General features: G+C 41.4%; 2 protein-coding genes across 3 annotated transcripts in view; both read right to left on the bottom strand.

Annotated features, from left to right (window-relative positions):
• The window catches only part of LOC110505940 (probable N-acetyltransferase camello), a 669,337-nt gene that overhangs the window by 20,472 nt on the left and 624,870 nt on the right, over window positions 1–23,995 (bottom strand). The gene's annotated exons all lie outside the window — the stretch shown is intronic.
• The window catches only part of slc39a8 (solute carrier family 39 member 8), a 30,537-nt gene continuing 9,856 nt past the window's right edge, over window positions 3,315–23,995 (bottom strand). The window contains exons 3-8 of one of the 2 annotated variants that reach the window (XM_036963121.1): window positions 20,871–21,040; window positions 17,984–18,106; window positions 14,836–15,009; window positions 7,962–8,172; window positions 7,511–7,695; window positions 3,315–4,023 (exon numbers count right to left, since the gene is read on the bottom strand). In XM_036963121.1, coding sequence (XP_036819016.1) covers window positions 3,874–4,023; window positions 7,511–7,695; window positions 7,962–8,172; window positions 14,836–15,009; window positions 17,984–18,106; window positions 20,871–21,040 — 1,013 coding nt within the window. In that variant the 3' untranslated portion in view covers window positions 3,315–3,873. The remainder of the gene's footprint in view (window positions 4,024–7,510; window positions 7,696–7,961; window positions 8,173–14,835; window positions 15,010–17,983; window positions 18,107–20,870; window positions 21,041–23,995) is intronic. The other variant, XM_036963122.1, reaches the window with a different exon arrangement.

Here is a 23,995-nt window from a genome sequence, read left to right as displayed (position 1 = left end):
GTATATAACCTCTCTACTGTATATAGCCTCTCTACTGTATATAGCCTCTCTACTGTATATAACCTCTCTACTGTATATAGCCTCTCTACTGTATATAGCCTCTCTACCATATATAGCCTCTCTACTGTATATAGCCTCTCTACTGTATATAACCTCTCTACTGTATATAGCCTCTCTACTGTATATAGCCTCTCTACCATATATAGCCTCTACTGTATATAGCCTCTCTACTGTATATAACCTCTCTACTGTATATAGCCTCTCTACTGTATATAGCCTCTCTACTGTTATAGCCCCATTTCACTGTGAGGTCTACTACACCTGTTGTATTCAGCATTTCACTGTAAGGTCTACTACACCTGTTGTATTCAGCATTTCACTGTGAGGTCTACTACACCTGTTGTATTCAGCAGTTCACTGTAAGGTCTACTACACCTGTTGTATTCAGCATTTCACTGTGAGGTCTACTACACCTGTTGTATTCAGCATTTCACTGTCAGGTCTACTACACCTGTTGTATTCAGCATTTCACTGTGAGGTCTACTACACCTGTTGTATTCAGCATTTCACTGTAAGGTCTACTACACCTGTTGTATTCAGCAGTTCACTGTAAGGTCTACTACACCTGTTGTATTCAGCCTTTCACTGTAAGGTGTATTCGGCGCACGTGACAAATAAACTTTGATTTGATTTGTAGTTACTCACTATTCTAAATCGCTCTGGATAAGAGCGTATGTTAAATGGCCTAGCTCACACATTATTGAATCATTTTTCTACAGCAAAGAGATTGAGTCCGGTCGAGACCAATTTATTTATTACTGAACATAAATATAAACGCAACAGCTAAAGTGTTGGTCCCATGGTTCATGAGCTGAAATAAAAGATCACAGAAATGTTTCATACGCACAAAAATGCTTATTTCTCTAAAATGTTGTGCACAAATTTGTTTACATCCCTGTTAGTGAGCATTTCTCTTTTGCCAAGATAATCCATCCACCCTGACAGGTGTGGCATATAAAGAAGCTGATTAAACAGCATGATCATTACACAGGTGCACCTTGTGCTGGGGATACATAAAAGGCTACTAAAAAAGTTTTGTCAAACAACACAATGCCACAGATGTCTCAAGTTTCCAGGGAGTGTGCAATTGGCATGCTGACTGCAGGAATGTCCACAAGAGCTGTTGACAGAGAATTTAATGTTAATTTCTCTACCATAAGCCACCTCCCACGTCGTTTTAGAGAATTTGGCACTACGTCCAACCGGCCTCACAACCACAGGCCAGGTGTAACCACGCCAACCCAGGACCTCCACACCCGGCTTCTTCACCTGCTGGATCGTCTGAGACCAGCCACCCAGACAGCTGATAAAACTGAGGAGTATTTCTGTCTGTAATAAAGCCCTTTTGTGGGGGAAAACTCATTCTGATTGGCTGGGCCTGCCCTCCCAGGCTGCACCTCTGCCCAGTCATGTGAAATCCATAGATTAGGGCCTAATGAATTTATTTCAATTGACTGATTTCCTCATGTGAACTGTAACTCAGTAGAATCGTTGAAATTGCTGTATGTTGAGTTTATATTTTTGTTCAATAAATATCATCTGTCAAACTCATTCCACGGAGGACCGAGTGTCTGCAGGTTTTCGCTCCTCCCTTATACTTGATTGATGAATTAAAGTAACTAATTAGTAAAGACCTCCCCTCACCTGGTTGTCTAGGGCTTAACAGACCAATACAATTTGATTCGAAAGGAAAAACCTGCAAAAACACGAGGCCCTCCTTGGAATGAGTTTAGTACCTTTATTGTATATAAACCCTGAACTGCTGATGCTACAGTATGTATTGGCCATAGAGCCCCACAGTATGAGTCATAATACCCGTAAAACCTAGCAGTCAAACAGGGAAATGGTTCCAATCGTTTTTTTCCACCCTTCATTTTTTCCCCCATAGGGAAACACTTCAAATAAGGGCAGTGTTTCGTGTAGGCTTACCCTGGCGAGACATCTTTTTTACCCATGTAAAACTCTCTCTAGGACAAGGTGACACTTATCAATATATTCGGCTCTATTTTCTCTCAGATTTAGAAAATGCTAATTAGCGTCAAAGTAGACATCGTTGAAGACTACAAAACCGTGATTTAAAACTACAAATCCCTGCAAGCTCCTGCACATCATCTCTAGCTGACACCTTTGTTAACAGGTATTGTGTCAATTTAAATCTTACACAAGACAGTTCACAGAATTGTCAATTTAATTTATTTTTTTTGCCAATTTATTCATTACTAAATTTAGCCTCGGTGTACATATCACTGACAAATTGAAATGGTCCACCCACACAGACAGTGTGGTGAAAGCGCCACAGTGCCTCTTCAACCTTAGGAGGCTGAAGAAATTTGGTTTGTCACCTAAAACCCTCACAAACTTCTACAGATGCACAATTGAGAGCATCCTGTCGGGCTGTATCACCGCCTGGTACGGCAACTGCTCCGCCCACAACCGCAGGGCTCTCCACAGGGTGGTGCTGTCTGCACAACTCATCACTGGGGACAAACTACGTGCCCTCCAGGACACCTACAGCACCCGATGTCACAGGAAGGCCAAAAATATCAAGGACAACAACCACCCAAGCCACTGCCTGTTCACCCCGCTATCATCCAGAAGGCGAGGTCAGTACAGGTGCATCACAGCCTGGACCGAAAGACTGAAAAACAGCTTCTATCTCATCAGCCATCAGACTGTTAAACAGCCGTCACTAGCACAGAGAGGCTGCTGCCTACATACATACTTGAAATCATTGGCCACTTTAATAAATGGATCACTAGTCACTTTAATAATGTCACTTTAATAATGTTTACATATCTTGCATTACTCATCTCATATGCATATACTGTATTCTATACTATTGCATCTTAGTCAATGCCGCGCTGACATTGCTCATCCATATATTTATATATTCTTAATTCCATTACTTAGATTTGTGTATTAGGTATTTGTTAAATTGTTAGATATTACTTGAAAGACAATGTTTTTATATACTGTATTTTTTATTTTTTATGTTTAGCTCATAATATCATTTAAAAGTATGAATGAAGGTGTCTGTAATAGAAGAAATGTGGCAAAGACGAAGGTAGACATTCATAAATGGATTTCTATAGATTCCTAAATACTTGTTACTACGGTGGGGGAGTTCCAAGATGGAGGCACGGTGGCTTCAACAGCGCCCCCTATCAGTCATCTAGTGCATATATAAATCATTGGTGGAGACAACAGATCCAGTCATTCAGTTCAAGTAAAAGCAAGACAAGTTCACAAGAAAATTGTAAAGACTGAAAAAATAATTTATTGAAAACGTTTTGTTTTAAATACATTGTTTCTTTATTTCATTTACACTAGTTACGTGATTGTTCGCTCTATTTAAATAGAATGATAGTCAGAAGAAAAAACTAAACAAAAAGGACAAGTATTTCGTTTCCCAGTAAACAATTAGTGTAAAACGAGTCGTGGGCCGACGTGAGATCGGAGCGGAATGAAAGCAGCTCTGTTCAGTCACGTTTTGTTCTTTGAAATTATATATTTCTCTCCTTGTTCCTCTCATTCTCGTTTTTCTCTCCCTCCCTTGTTCTTCTCTTCCCTCTCACCCAGCTCTACCCAATTGATGTGTATAAACACTAGATTGCCCGATGCTACATATTGGTCAATGACAGGCTCTGAAGCCACCATCCACCATATTGGTACTCCTCAGAAGGAGCAGTCCTCCATAGGAATGAAATTAAGTCTACGGTATTGAAATGTTTTTTTTTTAAAGATGGTGGCGCAGTGGCTTCAAAACAACCCCCCTGTCAATCATCTAGTGTTTCTATAGATACAGCATCGGCTCTAACCCAGGTTGATCTCACCAACGAACATGGTGATGAGCAGGATGATAGCGAACCCGGTGAGCAGCCCGGCGTTCTGGATCAGGAAGAAGATAACATTGGTCACCGTCGACCCGTCCTGTTCATTCATGATGGCGTTCATCTCTGGGAACTGAAATCAGAACCAACCGGTTTTAAACCAACAGTTAAATATCGCATTCTGTTTCTTCCCAAGACATCAGAATAATTTCAGTCTCTCTCTCTTTCACTCCCGCTCTCTCCCTCGTTCTACCGTTCTCCCTCTCTCTATCTCTCCATTGTCGCTGTCACGATGTTCGTAATAATGATGGTCGGACCAAGGCCGTAGAGGTACGTAGAGTTCCACATATTTTAATGAAAGAAGTGAAACGTAAACAAAACAATAAAGAATAAACGTACCGTGACGACAATGCAGAGCGAACAGGCAACTAAACATAAACAATATCCCATAACCCACAGGTGGGAAGAAAAAAAAATGCAACTTAAGTATGATCCCCAATTAGAGACAACGATAACCAGCTGCCTCTAATTGGGAATCATACAAATCACCAACATAGAAAATGAACCTAGAACCCCACATAGAAAATATAAACTAGAACAAGCCCCCAGTCACACCCTGACCTACTCTACCATAGAAAATAAAAGCTTTCTAGGGTCAGGACGTGACAGCAGCTATCATCAGGTCACACTGTTTTACAGTCAATAAAGCTGTGCTCCCTCCGTCCCTCCCCCAGTCTCTCCCTCCCTCCCTCAGTCTCTCCCTCCCTCCCTCCCTCCTGGGGTGGGGGGTAGAAGCAGCTCTGCAGCTGTGATAACACGTACAGTATGGTATGATGAGGAACTGACTGTCCACTGGGTCATTCAGTGGTTGGGTCCTTAAAAAAAAATATGACCCGTCTGCTCTCCCTGCAAGACCAGAGAACCTTCATACTAAACTCAATATAGATATACTACTGAGCTATTGAAAAGTTAGGTCCTGATTCTCTAATACATGTACGCCCTGCTTGGCAGCTGAAGGTTGATGAACGGCAGAACACAGCACATACAAGTTAAAAACTAAAGTAAATTCAGGAAATCAGTCAGTTGGGGATCTAAAGGATAAGCGTTGTAATCTGGGAGTTGAAGCAGATCAGGTGGCATTTAGGGTGGAGGAAGCATCATGGGAGAATCTCAATTGCATTTCCTTGATTCCTAGCATCCTCTCTCCTCACCTCAAGCCCCCCCCCCCCCCCCCTCTGCGAGAAATGCAAGGATTCAAGGAAATGCAATTGAGATTCTCCCATGTCACTCACCATGTCTACCAGGAACATTCTACTCACCATGTCTACCAGGAACATTCTACTCACCATGTCTACCAGGAACATTCTACTCACCATATCTACCAGGAACATTCTACTCACCATGTCTACCAGGAACATTCTACTCACCATATCTACCAGGAACATTCTACTCACCATATCTACCAGTACTATGTAGAGGAACATTCTACTCACCATATCTACCAGGAACATTCTACTCACCATATCTACCAGTACTATGTAGAGGAACATTATACTCACCATATCTACCAGTACTATGTAGAGGAACATTCTACTCACCATGTCTACCAGGAATATTCTACTCACCATGTCTACCAGGAACATTCTACTCACCATGTCTACCAGGAACATTCTACTCACCATGTCTACCAGGAACACTCTACTCACCATATCTACCAGGAACATTCTACTCACCATGTCTACCAGGAACATTCTACTCACCATATCTACCAGGAACATTCTACTCACCATATCTACCAGGAACATTCTACTCACCATGTCTACCAGGAACATTCTACTCACCATGTCTACCAGGAACATTCTACTCACCATATCTACCAGTACTATGTAGAGGAACATTCTACTCACCATGTCTACCAGGAACATTCTACTCACCATATCTACCAGTACTATGTAGAGGAACATTCTACTCACCATATCTACCAGGAACATTCTACTCACCATATCTACCAGTACTATGTAGAGGAACATTCTACTCACCATATCTACCAGGAACATTCTACTCAACATATCTACCAGGAACATTCTACTCACCATATCTACCAGTACTATGTAGAGGAACATTCTACTCACCATATCTACCAGGAACATTCTACTCACCATATCTACCAGTACTATGTAGAGGAACATTCTACTCACCATATCTACCAGGAACATTCTACTCAACATATCTACCAGGAACATTCTACTCACCATATCTACCAGTACTATGTAGAGGAACATTCTACTCACCATATCTACCAGTACTATGTAGAGGAACATTCTACTCACCATATCTACCAGGAACATTCTACTCAACATATCTACAGGTGATATGTAGAGGAACATTCTACTCACCATATCTACCAGGAACATTCTACTCAACATATCTACCAGGAACATTCTACTCACCATATCTACCAGTACTATGTAGAGGAACATTCTACTCACCATATCTACCAGGAACATTCTACTCAACATATCTACAGGTGATATGTAGAGGAACATTCTACTCACCATGTCTACCAGGAACATTCTACTCACCATATCTACCAGGAATATTCTACTCACCATATCTACCAGGAACATTCTACTCACCATATCTACCAGGAACATTCAACTCACCATATCTACCAGTACTATGTAGAGGAACATTCTACTCACCATATCTACCAGGAACATTCTACTCACCATATCTACCAGTACTATGTAGAGGAACATTCTACTCACCATATCTACCAGGAACATTCTACTCACCATATCTACCAGGAACATTCTACTCAACATATCTACAGGTGATATGTAGAGGAACATTCTACTCACCATATCTACCAGGAACATTCTACTCACCATATCTACCAGGAACATTCTACTCACCATATCTACCAGTACTATGTAGAGGAACATTCTACTCACCATATCTACCAGGAACATTCTACTCACCATATCTACCAGGAACATTCTACTCACCATATCTACCAGGAACATTCTACTCACCATATCTACCAGTACTATGTAGAGGAACATTCTACTCACCATATCTACCAGGAATATTCTACTCACCATATCTACAGGTGATATGTAGAGGAACATTCTACTCACCATATCTACCAGGAACATTCTACTCACCATATCTACCAGGAACATTCTACTCACCATATCTACCAGGAACATTCTACTTACCATATCTACCAGTACTATGTAGAGGAACATTCTACTCACCATATCTACCAGGAATATTCTACTCACCATATCTACCAGTACTATGTAGAGGAACATTCTACTCACCATATCTACCAGGAACATTCTACTCAACATATCTACCAGGAACATTCTACTCACCATATCTACCAGGAACATTCTACTCACCATATCTACCAGTACTATGTAGAGGAACATTCTACTCACCATATCTACCAGGAACATTCTACTCACCATATCTACCAGGAACATTCTACTCACCATATCTACCAGGAACATTCTACTCACCATATCTACCAGGAATATTCTACTCACCATATCTACCAGTACTATGTAGAGGAACATTCTACTCACCATATCTACCAGGAACATTCTACTCACCATGTCTGCCAGTGCTATGTAGAGGAACATTCCCCCAGCGATGGCGAAGATGGCGTTGGGGGCGAAGTTGCTCCCCAGCAGGATGCCGAAGGCCAGGCCGATGTAGCAGGACATGGCTGACAGCAGGTTGAAGAAGACGGCCTGGGGGATACTCATCCCAGCATTCAGCAGAATCACAAAGTCCCCTGCAGGAAGGGCCGGAGAGACAGCGACAGGTTCAGGAACACAGTAGACACATCGAGGAACACAGCACGACTTTTAGTTATGTTTCTTAACAAACAAAAAATAGCCAAGTTATTTAAAAAATGAATCTATCGTTTTTTTCAGATGAAGGTCGGTTTAGTTCAGCCAAAGTTGCTTACCGTTGTTACTGTACAATCACTTAATGACAACTGCTTATAAAAAAAAAACGAAGGCAATTCTAGATACATATGATTGATTGATCTCTCACCTAGCTCGTGGGGGAACTCCTCACAGACGATGGCGATGGAGGTACTGAAACCAGCGACGACAGACACGGTAAAAGAGGCTCCGATCGCCAGGCCGTCGATGAAGTTGTGCAGAGCGTCACTCAGTGTGATCATCCAGGCCACCGTCTTTATGTTAGCGATGCGCTGACCCCGCAGCCAGTGGCACATCATATTATTGACATGGACTTCCTGCTGGGACAGGAAGTCACAGAGGAAGGAGGCAGAGTAAAGGGGAGTAAAACTGGATTGTACATGAGAGTAATATCATAGTCTAGATAATATAACATATTTTTACTATTTAATATGTCATATCCTAATTAATACAACATATATTTATAATATGTCATAGCCTAGTAAATATATTATTCACTATATAATATATATAATATATTATATAATATAATATATATATATATAATTTACTATATAATATGTCATATCCTAATTAATACAATATATTTACTATATAACAGGTTTACTATGTAACAGAATTATGTTTGTTTATTTTCACTCTGAAAAGGAAAGAAACACAACAACAGTCTGATGCAGTATGTAAACAACAGTCTGATGCAGTATGTAAACAACAATCTGATGCAGTATGTAAACAACAGTCTGATGCAGTATGTAAACAACAATCTGATGCAGTATGTAAACAACAGTCTGATGCAGTATGTAAACAACAGTCTGATGCAGTATGTAAACAACAATCTGATGCAGTATGTAAACAACAATCTGATGCAGTATGTAAACAACAGTCTGATGCAGTATGTAAACAACAATCTGATGCAGTATGTAAACAACAATCTGATGCAGTATGTAAACAACAATCTGATGCAGTATGTAAACAACAGTCTGATGCAGTATGTAAACAACAATCTGATGCAGTATGTAAACAACAGTCTGATGCAGTATGTAAACAACAGTCTGATGCAGTATGTAAACAACAGTCTGATGCAGTATGTAAACAACAGTCTGATGCAGTATGTAAACAACAGTCTGATGCAGTATGTAAACAACAATCTGATGCAGTATGTAAACAACAATCTGATGCAGTATGTAAACAACAGTCTGATGCAGTATGTAAACAACAGTCTGATGCAGTATGTAAACAACAGTCTGATGCAGTATGTAAACAACAGTCTGATGCAGTATGTAAACAACAATCTGATGCAGTATGTAAACAACAATCTGATGCAGTATGTAAACAACAATCTGATGCAGTATGTAAACAACAATCTGATGCAGTATGTAAACAACAATCTGATGCAGTATGTAAACAACAATCTGATGCAGTATGTAAACAACAATCTGATGCAGTATGTAAACAACAGTCTGATGCAGTATGTAAACAACAATCTGATGCAGTATGTAAACAACAATCTGATGCAGTATGTAAACAACAATCTGATGCAGTATGTAAACAACAGTCTGATGCAGTATGTAAACAACAGTCTGATGCAGTATGTAAACAACAGTCTGATGCAGTATGTAAACAACAATCTGATGCAGTATGTAAATAACAATCTGATGCAGTATGTAAACAACAGACTGATGCAGTATGTAAACAACAGTCTGATGCAGTATGTAAACAACAGTCTGATGCAGTATGTAAACAACAATCTGATGCAGTATGTAAACAACAGTCTGATGCAGTATGTAAACAACAATCTGATGCAGTATGTAAACAACAATCTGATGCAGTATGTAAACAACAATCTGATGCAGTATGTAAACAACAATCTGATGCAGTATGTAAACAACACGATGGTGCAGTATGTAAACAACAGTCTGATGCAGTATGTAAACAACAGTCTGGTGCAGTATGTAAACAACAGTCTGATGCAGTATGTAAACAACACGATGGTGCAGTATGTAAACAACAATCTGATGCAGTATGTAAACAACAGTCTGATGCAGTATGTAAACAACACGATGGTGCAGTATGTAAACAACAGTCTGATGCAGTATGTAAACAACAGTCTGATGCAGTATGTAAACAACAATCTGATGCAGTATGTAAACAACAGTCTGATGCAGTATGTAAACAACAGTCTGATGCAGTATGTAAACAACAGTCTGATGCAGTATGTAAACAACAGTCTGATGCAGTATGTAAACAACAAACTGATGCAGTATGTAAACAACAATCTGATGCAGTATGTAAACAACAATCTGATGCAGTATGTAAACAACAGTCTGATGCAGTATGTAAACAACAATCTGATGCAGTATGTAAACAACAGTCTGATGCAGTATGTAAACAACAGTCTGATGCAGTATGTAAACAACAATCTGATGCAGTATGTAAACAACAGTCTGATGCAGTATGTAAACAACAATCTGATGCAGTATGTAAACAACAATCTGATGCAGTATGTAAACAACAATCTGATGCAGTATGTAAACAACAGTCTGATGCAGTATGTAAACAACAGTCTGATGCAGTATGTAAACAACAATCTGATGCAGTATGTAAACAACAATCTGATGCAGTATGTAAACAACAATCTGATGCAGTATGTAAACAACAATCTGATGCAGTATGTAAACAACAATCTGATGCAGTATGTAAACAACAGTCTGATGCAGTATGTAAACAACAATCTGATGCAGTATGTAAACAACAATCTGATGCAGTATGTAAACAACAATCTGATGCAGTATGTAAACAACAGTCTGATGCAGTATGTAAACAACAATCTGATGCAGTATGTAAACAGTCTGATGCAGTATGTAAACAACAATCTGATGCAGTATGTAAATAACAATCTGATGCAGTATGTAAACAACAGTCTGATGCAGTATGTAAACAACAATCTGATGCAGTATGTAAACAACAATCTGATGCAGTATGTAAACAACAGTCTGATGCAGTATGTAAACAACAATCTGATGCAGTATGTAAACAACAATCTGATGCAGTATGTAAACAACAGTCTGATGCAGTATGTAAACAACAGTCTGATGCAGTATGTAAACAACAATCTGATGCAGTATGTAAACAACAATCTGATGCAGTATGTAAACAACAATCTGATGCAGTATGTAAACAACAGTCTGATGCAGTATGTAAACAACAATCTGATGCAGTATGTAAACAACAGTCTGATGCAGTATGTAAACAACAATCTGATGCAGTATGTAAATAACAATCTGATGCAGTATGTAAACAACAGTCTGATGCAGTATGTAAACAACAATCTGATGCAGTATGTAAACAACAATCTGATGCAGTATGTAAACAACAGTCTGATGCAGTATGTAAACAACAGTCTGATGCAGTATGTAAACAACAATCTGATGCAGTATGTAAATAACAATCTGATGCAGTATGTAAATAACAATCTGATGCAGTATGTAAATAACAATCTGATGCAGTATGTAAACAACAGTCTGATGCAGTATGTAAACAACAATCTGATGCAGTATGTAAACAACAATCTGATGCAGTATGTAAACAACAATCTGATGCAGTATGTAAACAACACTCTGATGCAGTATGTAAACAACACTCTGATGCAGTATGTAAACAACAATCTGATGCAGTATGTAAACAACAATCTGATGCAGTATGTAAACAACAATCTGATGCAGTATGTAAACAACAATCTGATGCAGTATGTAAACAACAATCTGATGCAGTATGTAAACAACAGTCTGATGCAGTATGTAAACAACAGTCTGATGCAGTATGTAAACAACAGTCTGATGCAGTATGTAAACAACAATCTGCTGCAGTATGTAAACAACAGTCTGATGCAGTATGTAAACAACAATCTGATGCAGTATGTAAACAACAATCTGATGCAGTATGTAAACAACAGTCTGATGCAGTATGTAAACAACAGTCTGATGCAGTATGTAAACAACAATCTGATGCAGTATGTAAACAACAATCTGATGCAGTATGTAAACAACAGTCTGATGCAGTATGTAAACAACAGTCTGATGCAGTATGTAAACAACACGATGGTCGGTCGGTAGCTTCTCTGCTGCCGTGACAAACCAACTCCTTATTGGCCCAGGCCAGAACAAGCCGTCTTTGTGTACAAGCGAGACAATTCTTGCTTTTATCAAGAGTCTAGGCTACGCAGGCCTGTGATCAGTCCCACTGACGTTGTCACACAGGGCTAAGGGAAATGGGACTCTGTTCATAGTCTCCTGTGTGACAGAGGCAGCATGCCAAATGGTACCCTATTCCCTGGAGTGAACGGCATTTGACCAGAGTCCATACTCCAAAAAGAGAATAGGTATCCCATTTGGCATGCAGACTCTGTCCCACAGGAGACTACGAACAGAGTCCCATTTCCCTTAGCCCTGTGTGACAGAGGCAGTCTCGTCCATTTTGCTCAGTATCTGTGATGTGTAACAAGGCCAGACTCCTCCACTTGAGCCAGAGAACTAATGGTTGGTTATACATTAATAATTAACATGATTTCCCCAATCAATAACGTCACAGATAACAGCTCAATAAATAACTAAGCTTAATACTCAGCGCTGCTGTAAATGTCGTTCTAGGTCAGGATGCCCCAACTGGCATCCCACAAGCCCCCAGTGTGTCCCGCGGGTGGTTTGATATCAATACACCTGGTGATCCCTGTGGCAGGCCATCTATGTGTTTGTCATATTTCTGTTATGTTATTACTGTGTTACTACTGTGTTACTACGGTGTTACTACGGTGTTACTACGGTGTTACTACGGTGTTATTACGGTGTTATTACGGTGTTACTACGGTGTTATTACTGTGTTACTACGGTGTTACTACGGTGTTACTACGGTGTTACTACGGTGTTACTACTGTGTTACTACTGTGTTACTACTGTGTTACTACGGTGTTACTACGGTGTTACTACGGTGTTACTACTGTGTTACTACTGTGTTACTACGGTGTTACTACGGTGTTACTACGGTGTTACTACGGTGTTACTACTGTGTTACTACGGTGTTACTACTGTGTTACTACTGTGTTACTACTGTGTTACTACTGTGTTACTACGGTGTTACTACGGTGTTACTACGGTGTTACTACGGTGTTACTACGGTGTTATTACTGTACTACTGTGTTACTACTGTGTTATTACGGTGTTACTGTGTTACTACGGTGTTACTACGGTGTTACTACTGTGAGTATTGACCTCTCTCTCATTTAACCCTGTCTAACCCCTCTGTCTTTGGTGAGAAAGCCACAGACGGGCTACAGACAGGTTACAGACAGACTACAGACAGGCTACAGACAGGCTACAGAAAGCCACAGACAGGATACAGACAGCCACAGACAAGCTACTGACATCCACACACAAGCCACAGACGGGAAACAGACAGGGTACAGACAGCCACAGGCAGGCTACAGACAGGCTACAGACTGCCCCAGGCAGGCTACAGACAGGCTACAGACAGCCACAGGCAGGCTACAGACAGCCACAGGCAGGCTACAGACAGGCTACAGGCAGGCACAGACAGGTTACAGGCAGGCTACAGACAGCCACAGGCAGGCTACAGACAGGCTACAGACTGCCCCAGGCAGGCTACAGACAGGCTACAGACAGCCACAGGCAGGCTACAGACAGCCACAGGCAGGCTACAGACAGGCTACAGGCAGGCACAGACAGGTTACAGACAGGCTACAGACAGCCCCAGGCAGGCTACAGACAGGCTACAGACAGCCACAGGCAGGCTACAGACAGCCACAGGCAGGCTACAGACAGCCACAGGCAGGCTACAGACAGGCTACAGACAGCCACAGACAGGTTACAGACAGGCTACAGATAGCCACAGACAGGTTACAGACAGGCCACAGGCAGGCTACAGACAGGCTACAGACAGGCCACAGGCAGGCTACAGACAGGCCACAGGCAGGCTACAGACAGGCTACAGACAGGCCACAGACAGGCTACAGACAGCCACAGGCAGGCTACAGACAACCACAGGCAGGCTACAGACAGCCACAGGCAGGCTACAGACAGGCTACAGACAGCCACAGGCAGGCTACAGACAACCACAGGCAGGCTACAGACAGCCACAGGCAGGCTACAGACAGCCACAGGCAGGCTACAGACAGCCACAGGCAGGCCACAGGCAGGCTACAGACAGCCACAGACAGGCTACAGACAGCCACAGACAGGATACAGACAGCCACAGACAGGCTACAGACAGGCTACAGACAGCCACAGACAGGTTACAGACAGGCCACAGGCTGGCTACAGACAGCCACAGGCAGGCTACAGACAGCCACAGGCAGGCTACAGACAGCCACAGGCAGGCTACAGACAGCCACAGACAGGCTACAGACAGCCACAGACAGGCTACAGACAGCCACAGACAGGCTACAGACAGCCACAGGCAGGCTACAGACAGCCACAGACAGGCTACAGACAGCCACAGACAGGCTACAGACAGCCACAGGCAGGCTACAGACAGCCACAGACAGGCTACAGACAGCCACAGACAGGCTACAGACAGCCATAGGCAGGCTACAGACAGCCACAGGCAGGCTACAGACAGCCACAGGCAGGCTACAGACAGGCTACAGACAGCCATAGACAGGTCAAGTCAGTTGAGCACTTTGTGACTCACACCTGGGTCGTGTTCAGAGCCCAACGTACCAAACATTTTTACGGACACTAAATAAATTAGTTCTTGTTCGACAAATTCACGGAAGTACTTCCTCCCTTTCAAAATGTTTTCTCCTGTTTTCTGTCTAGTGAACAGAACACACTGCTTGGTAGACGGTGTAGGATGAAGTAGCCCCTAAACGTTGATCTGGGGTCAGTTTTGTATTCTTTGTAGTTTAGGTTTAGGATGAGGATTAGGGGAGGGGAAGCTGACCTGATGTCAGTACCTATAGGAAATGGTACCTGAGGTGGTGGTTCCGTGGATGACACTGGAGGGTCTGGGCTGGTGTTGTCTGTACTGATGCTGCTGATGGTACACGTCGTCATGGTGACAGACTCTTTCTTCTCAGACACATCTCCATTCTGGAGAGAGTTCTGCCTCAGTTGACCTGGAGGAGAGAAGTGACTGTGGCCATGCTGCAGAGGCAGGACAAAGAAGATGGTTAAAAAGAGAGCATTTGTGTATTCCAAATGGCGCACCCTGTTCCTATTGGCCGCGGTCAAAAGAAGTGTACTATATTTGGAATAGGGTGTAATTTGGGATGCAGGCTTAAGGTTACTGCCGGAGAGACAGGACAAAGATGTTAAAATAACTTAGGACTAGGCGTCCCGTCAGCGGGACACCGGTCGACAATTTCCAGTGAAATTGGAGGAAGCGCAATTCAAATAAATTATCGCAAAAAATGTCGGATATTAAAGATCTCTGTACATACAAGTGCCTTATGTCGTTAAAAACTTAAATTATTTTTAAATCTAACTATTGTCCGATTTACAGTAGGCTGTACAGCGAAAGCATGCCATGTGATTGTTTGAGGATGGCGCCCCACATCAACATATTTTTCAACCAACACAGGCTTCATAAAATCACAAATAGCGATGAAATAAATCACTTACTTTTTGAAAATCTTCCTCTGATTTGTAATCCAAAAGGGTCCCAGCTACATCATGCATGGTCGTTTTGTTAGATAAAATCCTTCTTTATATCCCAAAAAGTCAGTTTAGTTGGCACCATTGATTTGAGTTCAACATGCAGACAAAGGAATCCAAAAAGCTACTGCTAAACTTTGTCAAAACAAGCCAAACTATGTTTCTAACCAATCCTCAGGTTCCCTAAAATGTAAAGAAACTATAATATTTCATACGGAAAGCAGTATGTTCTATAGAAAAGTGAAATTAGCAAGTGCGAGTCTCCTTCGTCACGCGCCCACAGACTGATTTCCAACTGTGACTCCCTGTACCAAACTCAAAAATCTTCCTCGTTTTGGAAACAACAAGCCTGGAACCTTGAACAAAGACTGTTGACATCTAGTGGAAGCCATAGGAATTGCAATCTGGGAGCTGGAATTGCATAGGACCCATTGCTTTCCATTGTAAGAGCATGGGATCTCAACAACAAAAAAATTGGGTTGGTTTTTCTTTGGATTTTCTCCCACCATATCAATTGTGTTATAGTCTCATACTTTATTTTAACATTTCTACAAACTGCAAAGTGTTTTCTATCCAATGGTACCAATTATATGCATATCCTGGCTTCTGGGCCTGAGTAGCAGGCAGTTTACTTTGGGCACGTCATTCAGACAGGAAGTGGAAATAAAAAAGGACCTAGCCCTAAGACGTTTTACATAGAGAGACAGGACAAAGATGTTAAACATACTAGAGACAGGACAAAGATGTTTAAACATACTAGAGACAGGACAAAGATGATAAACATACTAGAGACAGGACAAAGATGTTAAACATACAGAGACAGGAAAAAGATGATAAACATACTAGAGACAGGACAAAGATGTTAAACATACAGAGACAGGCCAAAGATGATAAACATACAGAGACAGGACAAAGATCATAAACATACTAGAGACAGGACAAAGATGTTAAACATACAGAGACAGGACAAAGATGTTAAACATACAGAGACAGGACAAAGATGTTAAACATACAGAGACAGGACAAATATGATAAACATACTAGAGACAGGACAAAGATGTTAGACATACAGAGACAGGACAAAGATGTTAAACATACTAGAGACAGGACAAAGATGTTAAACATACTAGAGACAGGACAAAGATGTTAAACATACTAGAGACAGGACAAAGATGTTAAACATACTAGAGACAGGACAAATATGTTAAACATACAGAGACAGGGCAAAGATGTTAAACATACAGAGACAGGACAAAGATGTTAAACATACTAGAGACAGGACAAAGAATTTAAACATACTAGAGACAGGACAAAGATGTTAAACATACAGAGTCAGGACAAAGATGTTAAACATACTAGAGACAGGACAAAGATGTTAAACATACTAGAGACAGGACAAAGATGATAAACATACAGAGACAATAGATGTACAGTTCTGCTTACCATATCTCAAAGGGTACTCCCTATACGAGTTTTGACCAGGGCCCTATGGTAAACATACAGAGACGGAACACACAGACGCTGGCTGGATGACCAGAGATGTACAGACAGGAAATGACGCTGGCTAGATGACCAGAGATGTACAGACAGGAAATGACGCTGGCTAGATGACCAGAGATTACAGACAGGGAATGACACTGACTAGATGACCAGAGATTACAGACAGGAAATGACGCTGGCTTGATGACCAGAGATGTACAGACAGGAAATGACGCTGGCTAGATGACCAGAGATGTACAGACAGGAAATGACGCTGGCTAGATGACCAGAGATTACAGACAGGAAATGACGCTGGCTAGATGACCAGAGATTACAGACAGGAAATGACGCTGGCTAGATGACCAGAGATGTACAGACGGGAAATGACGCTGGCTAAATGACCAGAGATTACAGACAGGAAATGACGCTGGCTAGATGACCAGAGATGTACAGACAGGAAATGACACTGGCTAGATGACCAGAGATGTACAGACAGGAAATGACGCTGGCTAGATGACCAGAGATGTACAGACAGGAAATGACACTGGCTAGATGACCAGAGATGTACAGACAGGAAATGACGCTGGCTAGATGACCAGAGATGTACAGACAGGAAATGACGCTGGCTAGATGACCAGAGATTACAGACAGGAAATGACGCTGGCTAGATGACCAGAGATGTACAGACAGGAAATGAACCGGGCCAAATCGTGAACCATGTCACAATCAATCAATTAATTAAATCAATCAATTAATCAATAATAATGCTCTCAAAAAACAGACAGGAAATACACACCCTAGAGAAAGCAACTTGTAACATTGCTACGTCTCTGATTAATGCGAAGTTACAGGTACAGTGTGTATATATATATATATATATATATATATATATATATATATATATATATATATATATATATATATATATATATATATATATATATATATATATATATATATATATGCTGTTTAAAGCAGACAATACCTCATGCTCTGTTCTTAGTGCCATCTTCAATACTTTCTCTGTGAAGAACAGCAGGTAAAATCCACCAAATATTCCAACGGCTTTGAGAATGTAGTCATCCGCTCTGGGATCGAATCCCAGGGCCTGTTGGTGTTGGAAAAACATGCATGTGGTAACAGTAGGGTACCAACAATTCCTGGGTGGAAGATTCCTGGAATTATGAGGGGGAAAAGCAGGAAATCCAGGGAATGTGGGGAAAGTTACAGTAATTTTACAACCCTAGGTAGCAGTCATTTTACAACCCTAGGTAGCAGTCATTTTACAACCCTAGGTAGCAGTCATTTTACAACCCTAGGTAGCAGTCATTTTACAACCCTAGGTAGCAGTCATTTTACAACCCTAGGTAGCAGTCATTTTACAACCCTAGGTAGCAGTCATTTTACAACCCTAGGTAGCAGTAACACAGTAAATTAACCATGAATAGAGTTGAAAGATTAAAACAGTAAAATAGATCCATTATTTAACACAACCATGACCATCTCTTTTCCCTCCATTTGACCACGAAGACGCAGTTTCCATATTCAATCAACGCCGGTGACACTTATTAACAACTTTGATGAAAAAGCTCAAAGATCAACTATTATGAGACATTTATAATGTTTTCTTTTCTAGGGTAGCACCGACTGAAAGGACATTTTGGCTCCTACTGTACTTTTGTCCCTTAATATTAGAAGGTTTTCATCAAGGATCTCTACTTTGCTCCGTTCATCTTTCTCTCGATCCTGACTAGTCTCCCAGTCCCTGCCGCTGAAAAAACATCCCCACAGCGTGATGCTGCCACCACCATGCTTCACCGTAGGGATGGTGCCTGGCTTCCTCAAGACGTCACGCTTGGCATTCAGGCCAAAGAGTTCCATCTTGGTACCTCCGTTTCTTTATCTGCTACAAGGAAGTCTTTAAATCTTTTAATCTTATGGTCTGAGAGTCTTTAGGTGCCTTTTGGCAAACTCCAAGCAGGCTGTCATGTGCCTTTTACTGAGGAGTGGCTTCCGTCTGGCCACTCTACCATAAAGGCCTGATTGGTGAAGTGCTGCAGAGATGATTGTCCTTCTGGAAGGTTCTTCCATCTCCACAGAGGAACTCTAGAGCTCTGTCAGAGTGACCACCGGGTTCTTGGTCACCTCCCTGACCAAGGCCCTTCTCCCCTGATTGCTCAGTTTGGCTGGGGGGCCAGCTCTAGGAAGAGTCTTGGTGATTCCAAACTTCTTCCATTTAAGAATGACGGAGGCCACTGTGTTCTTGGGGAGCTTCAATGCAGCAGAAATGTTTTGGTACCCTTCCCCAGATCTGTAGCTTGGCACAATCCTGTCTCTGAGCTCTACAGACAATTCCTTCAATTTCATGGCTTGGTTTTTGCTCTGACATGCACTGTCAATTTGTGGGACCTTATATAGACAGGTGTGTGCCTTTCCAAATAATGTCCAATCAATTGAATTTACCACAGGTGGACTCCAATCAAGTTGAAGAATCTTCCAAGTCTCATAGTCTGAATACTTATGTAAATAAAGTATTTCTGTTTTTTTTTTTTTTTTTTGCAAAAATATCTAAAACCCTGTTTTAAGGGGTATTGTGATGTCATTATGGGGTATTGTGATGTCATTAAGGGGTATTGTGATGTCATTATGGGGTATTGTGATGTCATTATGGGGTATTGTGATGTCATTATGGGGTATTGTGATGTCATTATGGGGTATTGTGATGTCATTATGGGGTATTGTGATGTCATTATGGGGTATTGTGATGTCATTATGGGGTATTGTGTGTAGATTGATGAGGATTTTTTTAAATTTAATCCATTTTAGAATAAGGCTGTAACGTAACAAAATGTGGAAGAATGGAAGGGGTCTGAATACTTTCCAAATACACTGTACATACGTACACTACCAGTCAAAAGTTTGGACAACTACTCATTCAAGGGTTTTTCTTTATTTTTACTATTTTCTTCACCGTAGACAAGGCAGTTGGAACCAAAAAGCTCTGGGTCTTCCTTTCCTGTGGCGGTCCTCATGAGAGCCAGTTTCATCATAGACCTTGATGGTTTTTGCAACTGCACTTGAAAAAAACTTTTAAAGTTCTTGAAATGTTCTGGATTAACTGACCTTCATGTCTTAAAGTAATGATGGACTGTTATTTCTCTTTGCTTATTTGAGCTGTTCTTGCCATAATATGGACTTGGTCTTTGACCAAGTCACCCAGAGTGATCACCCTGGAGTTAGCTCCAGGTAAATGTTGTAATTCTTCAGCCATTCCTGGACCTGTGACCAAAAACAAGCTACATACAATACCAAAATAAATGATCTAATGATTCTTCTGTCTCTTCACAGCAAAATCTGCAGAGCTGGGGAGGTTGGATCCATATATATATGGTTGTATCCCCCATATATATATATATATATAATATAACAATAATTTAAATGGAAAAATTATGTTTTGAATCCAGTGTCTTTTTATGTGTCAGTTCATAAACCATGTGCCATGGAATCAGTACATCGGAAATCTACAACTATTTTCTCATCTATATGGCATCGCTAAACATTGTTCGGTCCTTAAATTAAACTGGTATATTTTTTTTATTCATCACAATTTTCTTGAACCAATTTTGGTCTTTAATGCAGAGTCGACACGACAAGTTCTTTACTTTTTCCCTCTTCCACTTGCTTCTTCCATTTTTGCGGTAATGCTGCAATTAGTTGGTTGTAATTTTGGGTAGAACATTTCCATATATTTTTTAACTGCATTAGAGAGATCCTACCTCTGGTATTAACAGCATTAAAGCGATCCTACCTCTGGTATTAACAGCATTAGAGAGATCCTACCTCTGGTATTAACTGCATTAGAGAGATCCTACCTCTGGTATTAACTGCAGGACAGCGTTGGAGAAGAGCGTGCCGATGGCCAGGCCGATGAAGTAGGTGAGCACCTTGGGGAAGTACGGCTTCTTGGTGAAGGGGATGAGTGCCAGGCCCAGGAGAGAGGCCAGGTTAATAATGGTGACAGACAGGAAGCCATAACCCCACACTGGACAGGACAAGAGAAAAGAGATGCATATTGAGCATGGTTACATGCACAGAATAATAAAGTCATTTTTTGTAAAGTCTAATTGATTTATATGTGAAAACTTTCTGCATATTTTCAGTTTTTCCAAACTCACTTCAGCGGTGAATAAGAGGCTGCTGCTGCTGGCCCAGATCAAATCCACCTCTGGAACCCTGATTAAAACCTGCTGCTGGCCCAGATCAGATCCACCTCTGGAACCCTGATTAAAACCTGCTGCTGGCCCAGATCAGATCCACCTCTGGAACCCTGATTAAAACCTGCTGCTGGCCCAGATCAGATCCACCTCTGGAACTCTGATTAAAACCTGCTGCTGGCCCAGATCAGATCCACCTCTGGAACTCTGATTAAAACCTGCTGCTGGCCCAGATCAGATCCACCTCTGGAACCCTGATTAAAACCTGCTGCTGGCCCAGATCAGATCCACCTCTGGAACCCTGATTAAAACCTGCTGCTGGCCCAGATCAGATCCACCTCTGGAACCCTGATTAAAACCTGCTGCTGGCCCAGATCAGATCCACCTCTGGAACCCTGATTAAAACCTGCTGCTGGCCCAGATCAGATCCACCTCTGGAACCCTGATTAAAACCTGCTGCTGGCCCAGATCAGATCCACCTCTGGAACCCTGATTAAAACCTGCTGCTGGCCCAGATCAGATCCACCTCTGGAACCCTGATTAAAACTGTTCACATGTCCTAGTCATTTCAAACTGTTCACATGTCCTAATCATTTAAAACTGTCACATGTCCTAATCATTTAATTGTTCACATGTCCTAATCATTTAATTGTTCACATGTCCTGTTTACCTGTCCTAATCATTTAAAACTGTTCACATGTCCTAATCATTTAAAACTGTTCACGTGTCCTAATAATTTCATAGATTGCTCAGAAAACCAGGGTGTTTTTAATCAGGATATGCCTACTTTGATGTTGACCATACGCTGATTAAGATAAGGTGATTACAAGGCTAATGCTATAATTGGTCTATTAACATAGTAGGTTAAATGTTGAATTGTTAGTGCGCATGTAAATACACTCAATGTTACTGACCCATCCTATAACCACAGTGTTACTGACCCATCCTATAACCACAGTGTTACTGACCCATCCTATAACCACAGTGTTACTGACCCATCCTATAACCACAGTGTTAGTGACCCATCCTATAACCACAGTGTTAGTGACCCATCCTATAACCACAGTGTTAGTGACCCATCCTATAACCACAGTGTTAGTGACCCAACCTATAACCACAGTGTTACTGACCCATCCTATAACCACAGTGTTACTGACCCATCCTATAACCACAGTGTTACTGACCCATCCTATAACCACAGTGTTACTGACCCATCCTATAACCACAGTGTTACTGACCCATCCTATAACCACAGTGTTACTGACCCATCCTATAACCACAGTGTTACTGACCCAACCTATAACCACAGTGTTACTGACCCATCCTATAACCACAGTGTTACTGACCCATCCTATAACCACAGTGTTACTGACCCATCCTGTTACCACAGTGTTACTGACCCATCCTATAACCACAGTGTTACTGACCCATCCTATAACCACAGTGTTAGTGACCCAACCTATAACCACAGTGTTACTGACCCATCCTATAACCACAGTGTTACTGACCCATCCTATAACCACAGTGTTACTGACCCATCCTATAACCACAGTGTTACTGACCCATCCTATAACCACAGTGTTAATGACCCATCCTATAACCACAGTGTTACTGACCCAACCTATAACCACAGTGTTACTGACCCATCCTATAACCACAGTGTTACTGACCCATCCTATAACCACAGTGTTACTGACCCATCCTGTTACCACAGTGTTACTGACCCATCCTATAACCACAGTGTTACTGACCCATCCTATAACCACAGTGTTACTGACCCATCCTATAACCACAGTGTTACTGACCCATCCTATAACCACAGTGTTACTGACCCATCCTATAACCACAGTGTTACTGACCCATCCTATAACCACAGTGTTACTGACCCATCCTATAACCACAGTGTTAGTGACCCATCCTATAACCACAGTGTTACTGACCCATCCTATAACCACAGTGTTACTGACCCATCCTATAACCACAGTGTTACTGACCCAACACACCAACCATTATCCACCCATAGTGACAGAGGGGAGGGGAGCAGCATCAATACTGATCACAGCATCAATACTGATCACAGCATCAATACTGATCACAGCATCAATACTCATCACAGCATCAATACCATCACAGCATCAATACCCATCACAGAATCAATACTGATTACAGCATCAATGCCCATCACAGCATCAATACTCATCACAGCATCAATACTGATCACAGCATCAATACTCATCACAGCATCAATACTGATCACAGCATCAATACTGATCACAGCATCAATACTGATCACAGCATCAATACCCATCACAGCAAAAATACTGATCACAGCATCAGTACCATCACAGCATCAATACTGATCACAGCATCAATACCCATCACAGAATCAATACTGATTAGAGCATCAATGCCCATCACAGCATCAATACTCATCACAGCATCAATACTGATCACAGCATCAATACTGATCACAGCATCAATACTGATCACAGCATCAATACCCATCACAGCATCAATACTGATCACAGCATCAATACCATCACAGCATCAATATTGATCACAGCATCAATACCATCACATAATCAATACTGATTACAGCATCAATGCCCATCACAGCATCAATACTCATCACAGCATCAATACTGATCACAGCATCAATACTCATCACAGCATCAATATTGATCACAGCATCAATACCCATTAGAGCATCAATACCATCACAGCATCAATATTGATCACAGCATCAATACTGATCACAGCATCAATACACATCACAACATCAA

Source organism: Oncorhynchus mykiss, chromosome 25 (genome assembly GCF_013265735.2).
Source record: "Oncorhynchus mykiss isolate Arlee chromosome 25, USDA_OmykA_1.1, whole genome shotgun sequence".
NCBI lineage: Eukaryota > Metazoa > Chordata > Actinopteri > Salmoniformes > Salmonidae > Oncorhynchus > Oncorhynchus mykiss.
Note: the sequence above shows the minus strand (reverse complement) of the source record. Positions and strands in the feature narration are given on the sequence as shown.